The 15,392-nt window shown below is 34.2% G+C and overlaps 1 protein-coding gene across 2 annotated transcripts in view; it reads right to left on the reverse strand.

Annotated features, from left to right (window-relative positions):
• Positions 1 to 6,806: 6,806 nt before the first annotated feature.
• PUS7L (pseudouridine synthase 7 like) overlaps positions 6,807 to 15,392 on the reverse strand; it is a 33,092-nt gene continuing 24,506 nt past the window's right edge. For both annotated transcript variants that reach the window (XM_008704467.2, XM_008704465.2), the window contains exons 6-9: positions 14,138 to 14,219; positions 12,733 to 13,013; positions 9,263 to 9,316; positions 6,807 to 8,206 (exon numbers count right to left, since the gene is read on the reverse strand). In XM_008704467.2, the coding sequence (XP_008702689.1) occupies positions 7,880 to 8,206; positions 9,263 to 9,316; positions 12,733 to 13,013; positions 14,138 to 14,219 (744 nt within the window). In that variant the 3' untranslated portion in view covers positions 6,807 to 7,879. The remainder of the gene's footprint in view (positions 8,207 to 9,262; positions 9,317 to 12,732; positions 13,014 to 14,137; positions 14,220 to 15,392) is intronic.

Consider the following 15,392-nt stretch of genomic DNA (forward strand, 5'->3'; position numbering starts at 1 on the left):
TCATCAAATTTCTCTTATCAAGTACATCAAATTAATCATGAAGCTCTAATTTGTAGGACACACACTAGAGCAATCATCCTGCACTTAGTTTGGATGTTAGAGCTGTTTTTATTATTTTAGTGACTATTATAGATACTATACCACACAAGTTTAACTTAAAGAAGACTAAAGCTAATCAATATATTTACCCTTTTTAACAGATAACACAACCACCTTAGATCATTAGCCTCCTTTAGTTTCCTCCCAGGCTCTCTGTTTTATTGTTCTTTTGTAACCCAGAAGATATTATAGACATTATCATTTTACAAAGTCAGTGTTTGTTTATATTTAAACCACATATTTATCACTTTTCTCGTTTATCATTCATTCCTCCATTTTAGGCTTTTAATTTGGGATCCCTTAACCTCTGTCTGAAGTGTTTTTTGTTGTTCTTTTTTGTTTTTGTTTTGGAATTTCTTCTACTGAGTCAGTACGCGGCTGCAAATTTTCTGTTATTTTAATATATTCCATCATTGCTCTGGAGAGCCAGCTATCACCCTATTCATTCCTTGAGAATAATCTTTCCCTGACTGCTTTTAAGATTCTTCTTTTTATTATTGCTGCTCTGCAGATTCACTATGATGTATCTCAATGCGGCTTTCATTATACTTACACTGCTTGGGATGCACTGCACTTCTTAAATCCATATTTTAGTGTCTTACTAGTTTCAGAAAATTCTCAGCCATTATCTCTTCAAATGTTGCCTCTGCCTCATTCTTTCCCCTTTCCTTCAGATTCCAATTAAATGGATTTTAAAGTTTCTCTCTGTCTTCCATATCTCTGCATTTTTTTTAAATCTCATTTTTGCTCCATTCTGGATTTCTTCTGAACTACTTCACTTTTCAATTTTGTGTAATGTTATTAAACTCATACAATGAGTTTCAAGTTTTGATTAGAATTTTCACTTCTCGACAGTCTGTTGGTTCTTTTTCAAATATGCTAAATTGTGTTTTAGCTTCTAGTTCCCTGCACATTTTCAAGCTTGTCTCTTACTTCTTTAAAAAGAATAAATATGAGATCCATGTCTAGAATTCTGAGGTCCTGTAGGTCTATTTATACTGTCTTTTGTTTCTCCGGGCTCTCATTCATGATGCTTTGCTTTCTTCTGTGATGTTCCCTGTCCTTGAACATTTACTCAAACCTGGGATAAGGTGACTTCAAAAGAACACTTGTTTTGGCTTCTATGACGTGACTGGGGTCACAGTCATTTAATTTCAAACCAAGTTCATGGCTTAAGGGTCTCTGGATTCTGTAAGAAAAAATATCTGGCTTCCAGTTCTGGCTCCATGTTTTACCTTTCTCAAGTTTCTTAATTGCACTCAATCCTATGTCCTCATCCATAAAACAAAAATACTAACAGTAATTATTCTATAGGTATGTACTAATAAGTTGTAAAATGCTTAGCATATAATGCTCAATTACTGACAGCTATTATCATTATGTTATTTCAAATGAGTCTTCCCCCAATTTGTCTTAATGTCATAAAGAATTACAAATATACAGGTCAATTCAGAGATAGGGCAGGAATTAAATATCCACTAGTTAAGCAGAGAACTGAGACAGTTTACATTAGAAATCAGCGGAGCAAAGTAGTTATCATCATGGGCCTAGAAACTCAGGAGCTAGGTTAAACTCTCTTTGCAACTTCCAGTAAGCTACCTAAGCTCTTTAAGCCGTGGAAACTTCAATTGTAAAATAAGAATAGTTATACTCCTTGAGAACTTGTTCTGAGCTCTGAAATTCTACAATGCATTTAGTATTTAAATAAAAGGTAGACATTTTCTAGGTAGCAATGACAAAGGTGAAACTATTAAAATTATTTTGTCAATTCTGTAAAAGTGGAAAAGCAATCTAATGAGACCCAATTCTCCTAAACTTTCTGTGAGGGTAAAGAACAATTTTAGAACTTTCCGGGATTATATATGTTATATCTATTTACCAAATAAATTTACTATGGTATGTTTGTGGTATTCATTCAGCATTTTAACCTATTACATGTTAGACACTGATGGGTCCCTGAGGTGTACAGATGAATTCCTTTGAATGGTTAGTAGTAGATGAGCCAGATATTTCGTCAAGTACAACGCAATGTGACTAATGAGATAGTACAGACATAGACAAGTGTTATGAGAGCACAGACTTCACAGACAAGATATTTAACTTAAGCAGAAAAGACATCCTGCCAACAGGAATGGGAGGTTGGGAGGTATAACATAGGAAAACCTACTATATTTGCGAAAGAGCAAACAGAGCTAAAACAAAAGGTATGTTTATGGAGTAAGTAGAAGATGACAATGTAAAGATAATCTGAAGTCATACTGTGCAGATATGTATGTGCTATGTTTAAAGATTTGGACTTTTATTCCATGAGAATAAAAGTGACTGGGAAGTCACTGAAATGCTAAACGGTCAAAACACAATGACAGGATCAGATTTCTACTTTTACAAGGTTAACTGACATTAGTACACAGGACGGACTAGTTAGAATGAAGAACAGAAGCAGTCAGTTAGAAAATTATCAGAATAATCAAAACTAGAGAGAATATGTACATAAAAAAATACAATCATCAAATGCTTCACTATGAAATTAAAATTTTCTCTTTCAATACCTTAGGAGAATGCTCTTTGACTTTGGAATAACTGCTTCTCAAACTTTCTAAAAATCATTTCTAAATAGGAAAAGTGCTTTGTTGTTATTCACATATCATAAAAATTTATTAGATTTACCTTAATATATTGAAAAAATGAACCTAGTTTCCTTTTGAAAATCAGATGCCAAAAAAAAAAAACAAAACAAAACAAAACATTGTGCTATATAACCTAAGAAACTTATAAAGGTTTTGTGGTTGTTTTTTTTAATAGAAATAGTCTTCATCTTCTCTTTTTAGAAAAAGAACACTAGTCCTTTATGACTAGGGGTGGGGGTGAAAACAATAATCAGCTAACATTAAAACCCTATTGTAGTGAAAAGTTCAGAATCCTGACCTAACTAAGAGAATGCCAGTAGGGCTCATCAGAAAAGGGTGACTTGGAATGAAAGCATAAAGAACTGAATCCCTAACCTCACCACTCCCACCCCCATCGGGCTGCTTGAACACCCTCAGTTAAGGACTGACCAGTTCTTTGATCTCTTCCCTTTAAAAACAACTAAATAGCTCTTGTTTTGACTCCATAATGAAATTTCTTCCTTGTAACAGGGATTTCATTTCTATATTGGTAGCTTAATTGGGTATTTATTAAGGAAACTGATAATGAAAAAGACAATTTAATATGTATTTTATAATACTTTCCAAGATACCTAAATTTAAATAATTTCATGGATGTCCTGACTTCTTTCCATAAGTAAAATTTCTCTTTAGTAAGACAGTCTACGTACACAGGCAGAGTAAATTAGCTCTGCCTCACAGCAGCTGAGAAAATGAATTGCCTAAGAAGATTAGAGTCATTTTCTTTACTTAAAGATATTCCTGACAACCCACACTGAAATTACACAAGATTAACTCCATTAACACCATTTCCCATTCTTTAAAGTAGTAGCTTTCCAGAAAGCAGCATTTAGACTGAATAGTTCAAAGCATATTTTAAGAGGAGATCTCAAAATGCTTAGAAATGCTAATATAAGTATCACTGAAGGATTCAGGATAAGGTGCTGAGAGGTCAAGTAAGGTATTACTGGCCATACAGTGAGCCATACGCAAAATGGAAAGTCGTTACTTGTTCTCCTTGCCATTTAGCCTGCATATCCTTTGTGCAGATAACAACATTTCAAATCAAATGTTATCTGAAGGGATATAACACTGTTAATCCCTCAAAGGCAGAGATGTTATTTATTTTTGTCTTTCCCCACAGTATCTTACAGAGTGCCTTTTATTTAGGGGTACTCAAATATTTGTTGATTATTATGTCAGACATTTGGCATTGCTTGGTGGCCTATCAAAAATAGGTAAAGCAGAAGGGCTCAGGAAAAATAGACTATAACAATACCATAAGGCATCAACTACCTCTCAGACAGAACCTTTCCGAGTCTGAAAGCAAAATCCATAGCACAGGCACTAAAACTTTAAACTATTTGTATTAACTGCCATTAGTGCCATTAAAACAGATAATGCATAAATTTCCTTCTGACAATATGCTGGCATGAGCCACCAGAAGATCCATTCCGAAAACAACGCTGTCATAATCCATCAATTCCCTTACCTTACCTTCTCTGAGCCTTAAGTATTCTTCAGGGTGGGTTTTTTTTTTTTAATTTTATTTATTTTTTTTAAGATTTTATTTATTTATTTGAGAGAGAGAATGAGAGAGAGAGAACACGAGCAAGGTGAGGGTCAGAGGGAGAAGCAGACTCTCCTCTGAGCAGGGAGTCCAATGCGGGGCTCGATTCTGCGACTCTGGGATCATGACCTAAGCTGAAGGCAGACACTTTGACTGAGCTACCCAGGCGCCCCTTCTTCAAGGTTTTTAATTGCAAAACAAATACACATATACATTCTTACCTAAAAATCCAAACACTTCAGAGGTAAACTGAGAAAAAAAAATAAGAAGTCCAATTTTCCTCACTTCCATATCTTTCTCCAACCTCTTTTTCTATCCTTACATTAATGCAAGAAAACTTCACTGGTAACCTGGGGCTTCATTTTCTTTTTGGTCTCCTAAAGGTAGTTCTCAGGTGGAAAATACTGAAAACACTGACTTAGATAGTTCTTAAAGATTTTAATTTGAATGAATTGCTCAACTCCCAGATTTAGAAATAGTTATTCCCACTTACAAAAAAAATAAATAAATCTAAAAGTGTGCTGAATTATAATTATGCTACGACAGGGTCAGATCAGATCTCAAGAGGAAGTCATTAACCATTCCACTGTAAAACTTTCACCATATAGCACAGTAGTCAACATTGAGAATTTAGGTGCTCGACACTGTTGTTAGCGTTTCATGAGATTTTCTAAAAAAGGAGCAACTCTCTCGTCATTTTTTTTTCAGCATTAATATTGTGCCAGTAGCATCTAAAATAATTTCCTATGACCTGCAATAATTGTGCCTATCAACGTGATACAAGTTCCAAAGTATTCTGGAAAATATTCCAAAATGATCTGGGAATTTCCTGAAGGCTCTCCTTTACTTTTATTCTGGTTCCAGAATCTCAAAAGGAACCTTGTTTCTCTCATGACATGCTCCAATATGCCTATTAATCAATGGCAAGTAATACTGAGTTAGTGGAAATGAAAGTCATTAACAAAAAAACTTGTTTTCAGAAGGCAAATATTAGGTAGATGAAAACAGTACTGATCTACAAAGCATAATCAAGTTTAGCCACATACTAGCTTGTCTGACCTTGGATAGGTTAGTAAACCACTCAGATATTTTCCCATCTGCAAAATCAGGGAAAATATTACCTACCTATAAGTTGGGTATATGGATTAAAATGAGAGAAGTGAAAGTGCTGGCACAAAAAACAATAAATGTTACTTAAACTGAAACTTGCATATGACTTTCAGTTTAACCTAAGTCACAAACATCGAAGTGTTTTTAGCTTAATAAAAAGACCTCAATTTGTTTTACCTGAGTAATCCTGAGGCACTATTGCTCAGTTTCAAAAGCAACCTTGAAAATTAAAACTAATCCAAAGATTATCCTTCTGAAGTCCTGAAATGCCCAGGAAAACTGCAAAAACCTAGGTGACTGGTCATCATTTGGTCCAAAGTATATTCAAGGCCTTACACTGAAAAAAAATTAACATGTGAAATATTATTGGCATATAAAATAATTTTCCACATCAACAGTATCTGAATACATTTTATGGTGTCTTGAAATAAATTTAGTGATTCTTTCCTTACATGTGGCCGAAGTATTAAATAAATAAATAAGATATCTAAAATTATAGTGCCATCTACAGGCAAAGAAAATAATATCAATGATAGCATATTCTAATGCTTTCATATTTTTTAATTGCTACTCAACACTTGAGACATCTAGAACTGAATAATTTACATAATTCACTTTCTGATTACATTTGCAGGATATAATTTATTATATGAAATGGCACATTTTTAATAAATTTTTTACTACTCAATATAGCATTTTATTTTCAATGAATACTAATACAGGTAATTTTAAAAACCCAATGGGACTACAAGGTCCAATTTTTGTGTTCTGAGATTTATTTATTATTAAAATATATCATGACAAAAAAAGAAACCTATTTTCATGTTTTTTCTCTTCCTTTCCAAACTTGCATCTGTGGATACTTATTTAACAATAACTAAGCAGCGGGTACTTTTCTAAGCTGCTTTGTATCCGTGAACTTGGTAAATCCTCACAGTAATCCTATGAGGTAGGTACATTACCACTTTCATCTCATAGATGTTGAAACTAAAGCCCACAAAGCTTAAATAACTTATCTAAGGCCACATGCTATGTGGCAGAGCCAAGGTTCAAACTTGGGGTTTTTCCACAGTAACTATGCTTTTAATCACTATGCTAACGTGCCTCTCTTTGTAAAAGCCGCATTCAGTGTGTATACTGCATTTGTAAAATCTATGTTCTGGTTCTGAGCGGCAACATTTTCACACATACCCAAATTTTTATCATTATTTTTAATAACCACATATTTTGCCATCAAGCTGACCATCTCATTTTACTTACTTTAGTTGTCTAATGCTGGACTTTCAAACTATTTATAATTTCTTTCATTTTATATAAAAATGTTGCAATGAGCAAATTTTGCATTGCATATAACTCTTTTCCTTCTTTTGAATTTTATTTCCTTATGCTACTATACCTAAAATAGTTTCACTGACGTGAGTATCTAAAAGTGCCACATTACTGACATGTAATGCTCTATACTGCTTTTTAAATTTCATCATCATGTTATACTACCAGCAATGAAAGAATGTTAGATCATCCTGATCAATATATACCACCCTTCCCAAATTTAACTGATATAAAGTGGTTAAGGATGATATATGATGTGGGATAGTTAAACAAATATTTCAATTTTCAAATGGGCAAAATGTTTTCTTCCTCTAGCAACATAACAGGTGGAGACAATCCAATTACTTGTTGCTTATGAGGTTGGTGCTGTCTAGATTCTTTAAGAAAGCCTCAAAGAGAATCAATAACATACCCAACGTCACTAGTAAGTGTCAGAGCTGGAGTCTGAGCCCAGGTCAGTCTGACTCTAAAATCTATGTTTTAGATAATAGGAAAAAATATCACAGAAAGTCAAGAGTGTCAACTGTATGTTGAGATAAAGAAAATGTATGAAAAATTTTATTTCAATCTTCACTGAAGATAATTTATCTCATAAAAGGGTAAGCTACCCTGGGGTAGCTATCATAAATACAGGGATTATATTTCACTATTGTATTATTCTGATCAGTAATTTCAAAAACAGAAAAGAATGACAATAATAATTAACAAAATGCTTCATTGCTCTTTCTCTCCAACCGTATTACAATCTAGTTTCATCTATATTCTAAGCAAGGAGCTAGAGGATATAAACATTACTCCAAACATGTTTTTTTCTTACATGTTATCTTGCAGTATTATTTGAATAGTCAAGAAAGATCATAAATTCTATAGCACAGAATAAAGATCACTGAAACATTAGACACTAGAAAGAACACAGGCTTTGGGATCTTAAATTCAGATGCTGCTGCTTACTAGCTATATGTCCTCTAGAACATCAGCATCAAACTCCTACTTCACCAGGATGCTTTGTAATTACAGGACTAACAATTTTAAGGCTCCTAGCACATGGCAGGTGCTTAAAAAATTTTAGCTCCCTTCCTTTTAAAGAGTGATATATATATATATGATTATATCAAGGCTAGTGGTTCTAAAAGTCATGCTTCATTATTTCCCTCAGACAGACTGTAGCATAACACGAAGCATCAAGATCGAAAGAGATCAAAAGAGATAAAGTTGCTTCATCAATGTGGGAACCTTCAGTTTTGACATCGATGTCATGTTCTTCCATTAGTTGGTATGAGACATTACGGGGATGTTTCAGTATCTGTCTATAGCATCCTGGAACATTGAGTTTCAGAGTTGGTACTTTAAACCTACATGTCTGTAGTCCATCTCTGCTAAGTACTTCCTGGTACCACTGCCCAACTTTGTTCTTCGGGTACTGAATATTGTATCCAAGCACTGGAAGAACCACCTGTGCAGAAAAAGGGGGACAAAATTACATGAAACAGCCTTCAGAAAAATATACAATCATTGTATCACTGAGATTTGGTATATAAGAAAATCACTGAGATACGATCATTATGCCTCAGGACATAAACATTACAATCAGCCTAAAACATGCCATTGAATGCTACACTACTTTATTTTAAATGCTGCCAGGCAAAGAAAAGAGCTAACTAAAATCAAGAAGGACTCACAATAACCAAGGTAACCAACTCAAGTCAGATATTATTAGACAAACTATTGTTAATGTAGAGAGGAAACAAGAGGTTTGGGTACATTTAATTAGCCGACAAAGACTTCATCTCAATGTAGTCGTACAATCCAAAAAGCATATTGTTTCTATAACAGAAAGAACAACCCCTACCACTCACTGATATAACTGGTATTTTGGCTGATAACTTTACATTCTTCTTACTTATTTAAAAACATGAGAGTGAGCCAGTAGCAGCAAATATAATGTTTTGCTTAGCTGCTTATGAGAAGACACCACAGTTTGAAGGGCTTTCCTGCCTTGCTGATGATTTCTAGACATTTTTCTTAAATAGTACCAAAAGGTAGTCAGAAAAAGGAACAAAGCAAAATATTCGAATAGATACAATATGAATGGATTTCATATTCATTATGCTAATTGAAAGAAGCCAGACATAAAACACCACAAGCTATATGATTCCATTTATTTGACATTCTTTCAACGGCAAAACAATAGGGGCAGAAAATGGATGAGCCGCTCAGGAGCTGGGGTGGGGGGTAGGGGTGGGAGTTTACTAAAAAGAGCATGGGGAAATTTTAGGGAGAGATAAAAATGTTCTTTATCTTGATTTTTGTGGTGGTCTCAAGAGTATGTTTATCAAAACTCTTAGAACTGTAAACTAAGAAAATTGATTTTTTTATTGTATATAAATTGTACCTGAATTAAAATGTGGTTTAAAAAAAAAAGGTGGGGAAGAGAACTGATCAACATTATGTCTTTTGGAATAATATCTACATTTAGACCTAAGGGATACCAATTTTCAAACAAACTTACCTGATGTATTGCATACGTGTTAGCTGATTGCTCTTCTTCAGTTACTAGATGAACCTGTATTTTAAAAACATGACAAAAATATGGATGATTCATTTCCTCAATTTTCCCTTTATGTATAATTTGACTCCTATGCTGAAAATACATATCCCCAAACAAGATTATTTTCACAATCTGTTTCTAGACTAAATAAAAATTAGAATGATACTTCCTGCTTTAACCACTGATAACTGAAGTCGAAACACAAAGAGAATGGTGGTAGCTTAACACCCCGAGGCGATACTTTCACCTCATCACCAACAGCTTTTCCTAATTCACAAAGTTGTTATGCTGAATCAAAAATCTGCCTGTGGGAACCGCTCTCCCCCACCTCCGTCGCCAACAAGTATCATAATACTCTCTGAGAAGTGGTATTTCTCAAAACATGTTTCATAGAACAGTAATAGGAGGTGGGGGGGGAAAGAGGGTATGTTAAGTCCAAGATACAGGACAGTGTGTATAGGACACTATAGAATAAATAATTCTGACTTCTCCAGCACTTGAAAGTTCAAGTATAAAGGCAGTGTTACCATTAAACAGATGAACAGCATCCCCACCTTCCTAAAGCATTCAGTGTCCAGATCCCCTCTAACTCTGCTGGCTTTGCCCCCAAGTCTGCACAGTCTAATCAATAATTATTGCCCCTTTGTCTTTCATTTTGGGTTGTATGTTTGTTTATTGGTATGTATGCCTTTTAGTTGCTAGACTCAGAAATGGCTATAAAACTCTAGATGTGATTTCACCCAAATCCATGGGATGAGGATCTTTCCTGCATCATCATTTCTAGCTTTCTTTCACAAACTCTTAAGCCTACTTACAATGATGCAATTTAAGTAATTTACGAAAATACTGGAAAACATGGTCAAGTACAGAAGACCGTATTTTGTGGTTAGAAAGCTCCCTCCAGGTTGATATCAATTGATTTTTTAATTAACAAACATGCTTTTAATATAGGGCTATTCCCCAACTATGAATTCACCTTTTTAATCATCTGACACAATTCTCTATCTTGTTCACCAAGAAATTAAAAGAAAAATCTACCAAGTGACTTGAAATAAATGTATAACTGTTAGTATAGTAATCCTATCAAGAACCAGATTAGTTTCCTACAATTCTTAACTGTAGATGCACAACATTACACACCCCATATATCATTTATTAGAGAGTTTACTGTCTTTTTCATTTTCATGTCTTAACATCTTAGGCTTCTAAGTCCTGCCTTTTCTATTTTTAGTGCTCACTAACAAAGTATAAATGATTGGTCTTAAAATGTATAAAGACTTTTTTTTTTCTAATAGGAGGAAACTTAGCAAGATATGAAGGAGAAAATGTTCTCCTTTTTCCTACAGCTCCAAAAGAAAAACAGATACAGTTCTGATCACAAAACTGTCCTTGCAAATGTTACTTTGAACAAAGAGGTCTTATAAGACATGTATTTCAGAGATTATTACCATGTCTTGTCAAAGTAACCTTTAACTTCTGAAAATCTGAATTCAGAATAGCTAACTTACTAAATAATGTGTAGCCCAGGTAATATTTAAATGAACATGTTTTCTGGAATGTGTGAAAAAACATGATTTTTCACTATTTATCAAAAGGGGATCACTGATATCTATTCTTCCATTCACAAGGTAAAATAAGACCTAAAATGCTGCTAGATTTCTTTTTACAATTTCAGATTTTTGTCTTAGTTAAGTGACCATTGTTAGTAATTTATGCTCCTTGTGATCACTTTCTTATCTAAATATTCATAAGCCGCCCACTCAATGACACAGTGAAGCAGATATCCATTGCTTCAGCCTTGGCTCTCTTTTCCAACAGGAGCACCCTCATTTTCAGAGAGCTCCCCTCCCAGCTCTCAAACATGATTTGGGTGAGATGGTTCCAGGAAAGATCCTTTGGAACATAGGCTTAGCCAATCACATACTCCAGTTCATAATAATTGGTTGGGCCTGGACATGGGACCCAAGCCAGGCTACTCCTAGCCAGAGAGACTGAATTCCAGGGCCTTTATTCCACTGGGAAGAAAAGTCCTCTTCTCTACAAGTTGTAAGAAATAAACTTAGAGATGCTCATAACCATCATGCCATCGAAAGAACAAGCCACACTGAGAATGGCTCTAACAGAGGGAAACATAGTTGACAGATGAAGAAAATAAGAGATAGATCATTTAGGAGCCTGGATATAGCTGTGCCTGAATCAATCAGAGTCTCAGTTATGACAGCCAATCAATTCCTGTCCACTTTTCCTTAGGTTGGTTTAAGGTAGATCTCCATTACTTAAAACCAAAACCAAAACCAACCAACCAACCAAAAACCTTAATTCATATATCCAGACTTCTGTCATTAACTTAGATAAAGCTTCCTTTACATAGAGTTCAGAGCCTATGTTTCTTCAATTTTGAAAAACTGGGCCATGTTCTCTCTCTAGATGCTTTTCTGTATTCCATGATTTCTCTGTTAGACATCAATTCGGGCTAGGGTCTTTTAATTGTCTTTTAATTTGGGTCTCAATTTTCACGTCTATAAAATGGGAGTTAAAGAAGGTCTCTAAAGTCCTTTTCTCATCTAAAATTCAATGATGTTGTGATGTTATATATGAAAGCACTACTCAAAACCTTCCACTTTTATAACATCTTTGTAAGACTAACTTGAGATAATGTTCTTTTTGCATTATAATTTGTTCTTTTTGCATTATATTACAAAATAAATTTCTTTACTTGATTTATGGAATTCAGATTCATTATTTAAACTGTTCAAACCCACAAAGATAAAAATACTAGTTGGATAGAGAGGAAATGGAAGAATCAACTTTTATGATATAAATTGTTAAGAGGAAAAAAGCAAGCTGTGAAATAGCAATTAAATAAAATCACATTTATATAAAAGAAATACACACATTACACACCCCATATACCATTATTATAAAAATTGTATCCTCTTTCATATTTAAAGCTCTGAGCTCTAAGCCCTTCCTTTTCTTTTCTCAGTGTTAGCTAATAGAATAAAAATACATTCTCCAATGGATATTTATGTGAAAGCATAGAAAAAGGTCTAGAAGGACACAGGTCAAAAAACAGAGGTTGATTTCCTGGATACAGAGGAGGGAAAAACAATGAGTGGTGACAAGATGACAGCTTCATATGTAAACTGATTTTTCACTTTTAATGATACTATTTTGTGCATTAATTATGTAATTCTTTAAAACATATTCTTTAAAGGAAAGTTTACCTTTCACTTAATGCCACTATTTTTATTTTACCATTTACAGACATGTGTTAAGCCTTAGCTAGCAGAATAGAAGCAGAAGATAAGCAAACAGAAAGAAAAAAAAAATATCTTTAGTTCTAAATTGTTTCTAAAATAAAGGCTTCTGAAAATTAATGTTCCCAGTGTGGTAAGTACTCTTGACAACTTAGATGAAATGATACTTACTCTACTATTTGGGAAATGTTCATCATCAACATCTTCATCCAAACAGACCAAATCACCCTCTACTACTCTTGATCCATAGGTTGCAAGTCTGTAGGATACTGCCTCATTCCAAATTTTGCTGCTATATGCATGAACGTAGAATATGCGCATTGAATGGGGAAAAGAAAACCATGCCTGGATACAGCCCTCTTCCGTCATGCCAAAGCGATGCAATGATTCCAACAGTGCTCTCTCTCGAACTTTGAATTCAGGCATCAATGAAAGTGTGCCTTTAGCATCCTCTGAAATAAAGAGGAAATCCGTGAGTCAACCACGTTCATTTATAGGCCAGTTATAAAGACCTTTATTATGCCTTCTAAATAAGAGGCAATGAACTGTGCTATCTTATAAACTTGAATATGAGGATGACGCTTAGCACCAACTATAAACCTAGCTACACCTGAAGTGTTTGTTTGTTTAATAAAGATCTTAATCATATGGTCCGTTCTCCATCCACTTTCCCTGCTTAAAAAAAAAAAGCAAAAAGCACATTAGTAATACCTACTTCAGAATGGAAATAAACTAACTTGCAATTATTCAGAGGACTTCTTAAAAAAAAACCATTAAATAAACCTCTGCACCTACATATTTTTAAAGAGCTATTACAAACATTTACACAGACTCTTTTGAGTAAGAAAGGGTTGGATCCTTCAAGTATGCTAACAGGCCTTACTAATGGGATGCTTTTTAAAATTAAATTAATGAACTCTATTGCAAAGATGCTTATTCAGGTAGGAATCTTCATTTTAATAAATGTACCAGGTGTTTCTTATGCACACTAAAGTTTAGGAATCACTGCCATAGGGAAATTATATTCTTGGAACTCTAGATACAAACACATAAGTCATTTTGAGAGTCAAACCCATGTGGATTGACTCTAGAATCCACACTCATAACCACTTTTCTTTGGTGTTTCCCAGGAAGCATTCTGCACATAAACCATCATATTAAGCTGAAGTGTCAAAATTGACTGGGCTGAATGGCAACTAAACTAAAAACAATGTACAAAGTATTGGCTATAACAAATAAACTTATATGTAATCAAGTCTCCCCTGATTGTAGTGTATACTTCCATTGGTACCAGTTTCGAATTTGAAATTCTTACCTCCTCTGAGGATTTAGACCAAGAAAAACTAAGAAGCTATTTCTCCCCTCACTCCTACCCCCAAGCAAGAGTTAAAATTCAGACAAAAGTCCTGGCTATCTGGCCAAAACTGAGTGTCTTAGGCATGTAATAAAATTATTAAATATATATTACAATCTATTTCTTATCACATTTATGTAGCGATGAATGCCCTCCTGCTGACATAACATCTGTATTATGTATTTGCATGACAATGTATAGGGTAAAGAAATTTTTAAATACCAGTTTGAAGAAAATATTTCTTTGCTTTATTTACAGGATCATCCAAATCTTCTGGTGTAAGAAATAATTTTACAGCCTCCACCTTTAAAAATCAAGCAAGCAAACATATGTTGAATGAAAATGACAAATTACTTACTTTTTAGAAAAAGATACAAATTCTCTGGCATCATAAAAGAATAGGCACTTAACAAATTCTATTTGACACTGCAATTTTATCTTCAAGCTTTCAAAAATTAAATAGTGTTATATTTGGAAATATATTTGTACAAAGCAACTTCATATATAGGTTTAAAATATTATGGACTAGAAAAAGTGCCCATCATTTCCATAGTTCTACTTCTGTCATTCTTTACTTCTATCATCGAGCTTAGAATTCAAGCATGAAGTAATGACATAAAACTCAGACTTGACCAACATATATAACAAAAATTGGGGAGGAAGCAAGCATAGGGGAATGGTGAACCACTAATTTCATTCCTGTTCTCAAGTCTTGGAATTGTTTGGTCTTTCCAATAATTGCCAAAATCTTTTTTTTTTTTTTAATGCCAACTGGGGCTCCTGGGTGGCTGAGTCAGTTAAGTATCTGCCTTCGGCTCAGGTCATCATCTCAGGGTCCTGCAATAGGGCTCTCTGCTTAGCGGGAAGTCTGCTTCTCCTTCAGAGTTCTCCCTCTCTTTCTTTCTCTCTCCCTCTCAAATAAATAAATCAAATCTTAAAAAAAAAAAAAAGAGTCATGGCTGTTGGAATTTTTATGGGGCACCTGGGTGGTTCAGTCAGTTAAGCTTCTGCCTTCAGAAGTTCAGGTCATGATCTTGGGGTCTTGGGATCAAGCCCTATGTTGGGCTCCCTGCTAAGCAGGAGTCTGCTTCTCTCTCTCTCTCTCTCTCTGCCCTGCTCATGCTCTATCTCTCCCTCCCTCCTAAATTAAAAAAAAAAATTTGCCAACTTTAATATTTTCTTTTAGAAACTAAATAGATTAAAAGATGTTCCTTCTTTTAATGGTATCTATGAGGTCCTATATTTTATTTTTATTATTATATTATTATTATTTATTATTATTATACTGTCTCCAGCACTGTGATTTCCTTTTTTCTTTTTTTTATTAGTTGACTTTTTTTTTTAATGATTTTTTATTATATTATGTTAGTCACCATACAGTACATCCCCGGTTTCCGATATAAAGTTTGATGATTCATTAGTTTCGTATAACACCCAGTGCACCATGCAATACGTGCCCTCCTTACTACCCATCACC

Source organism: Ursus maritimus, unplaced genomic scaffold (genome assembly GCF_017311325.1).
Source record: "Ursus maritimus isolate PB19 unplaced genomic scaffold, ASM1731132v1 scaffold_26, whole genome shotgun sequence".
In the NCBI taxonomy this organism is placed as follows: domain Eukaryota; kingdom Metazoa; phylum Chordata; class Mammalia; order Carnivora; family Ursidae; genus Ursus; species Ursus maritimus.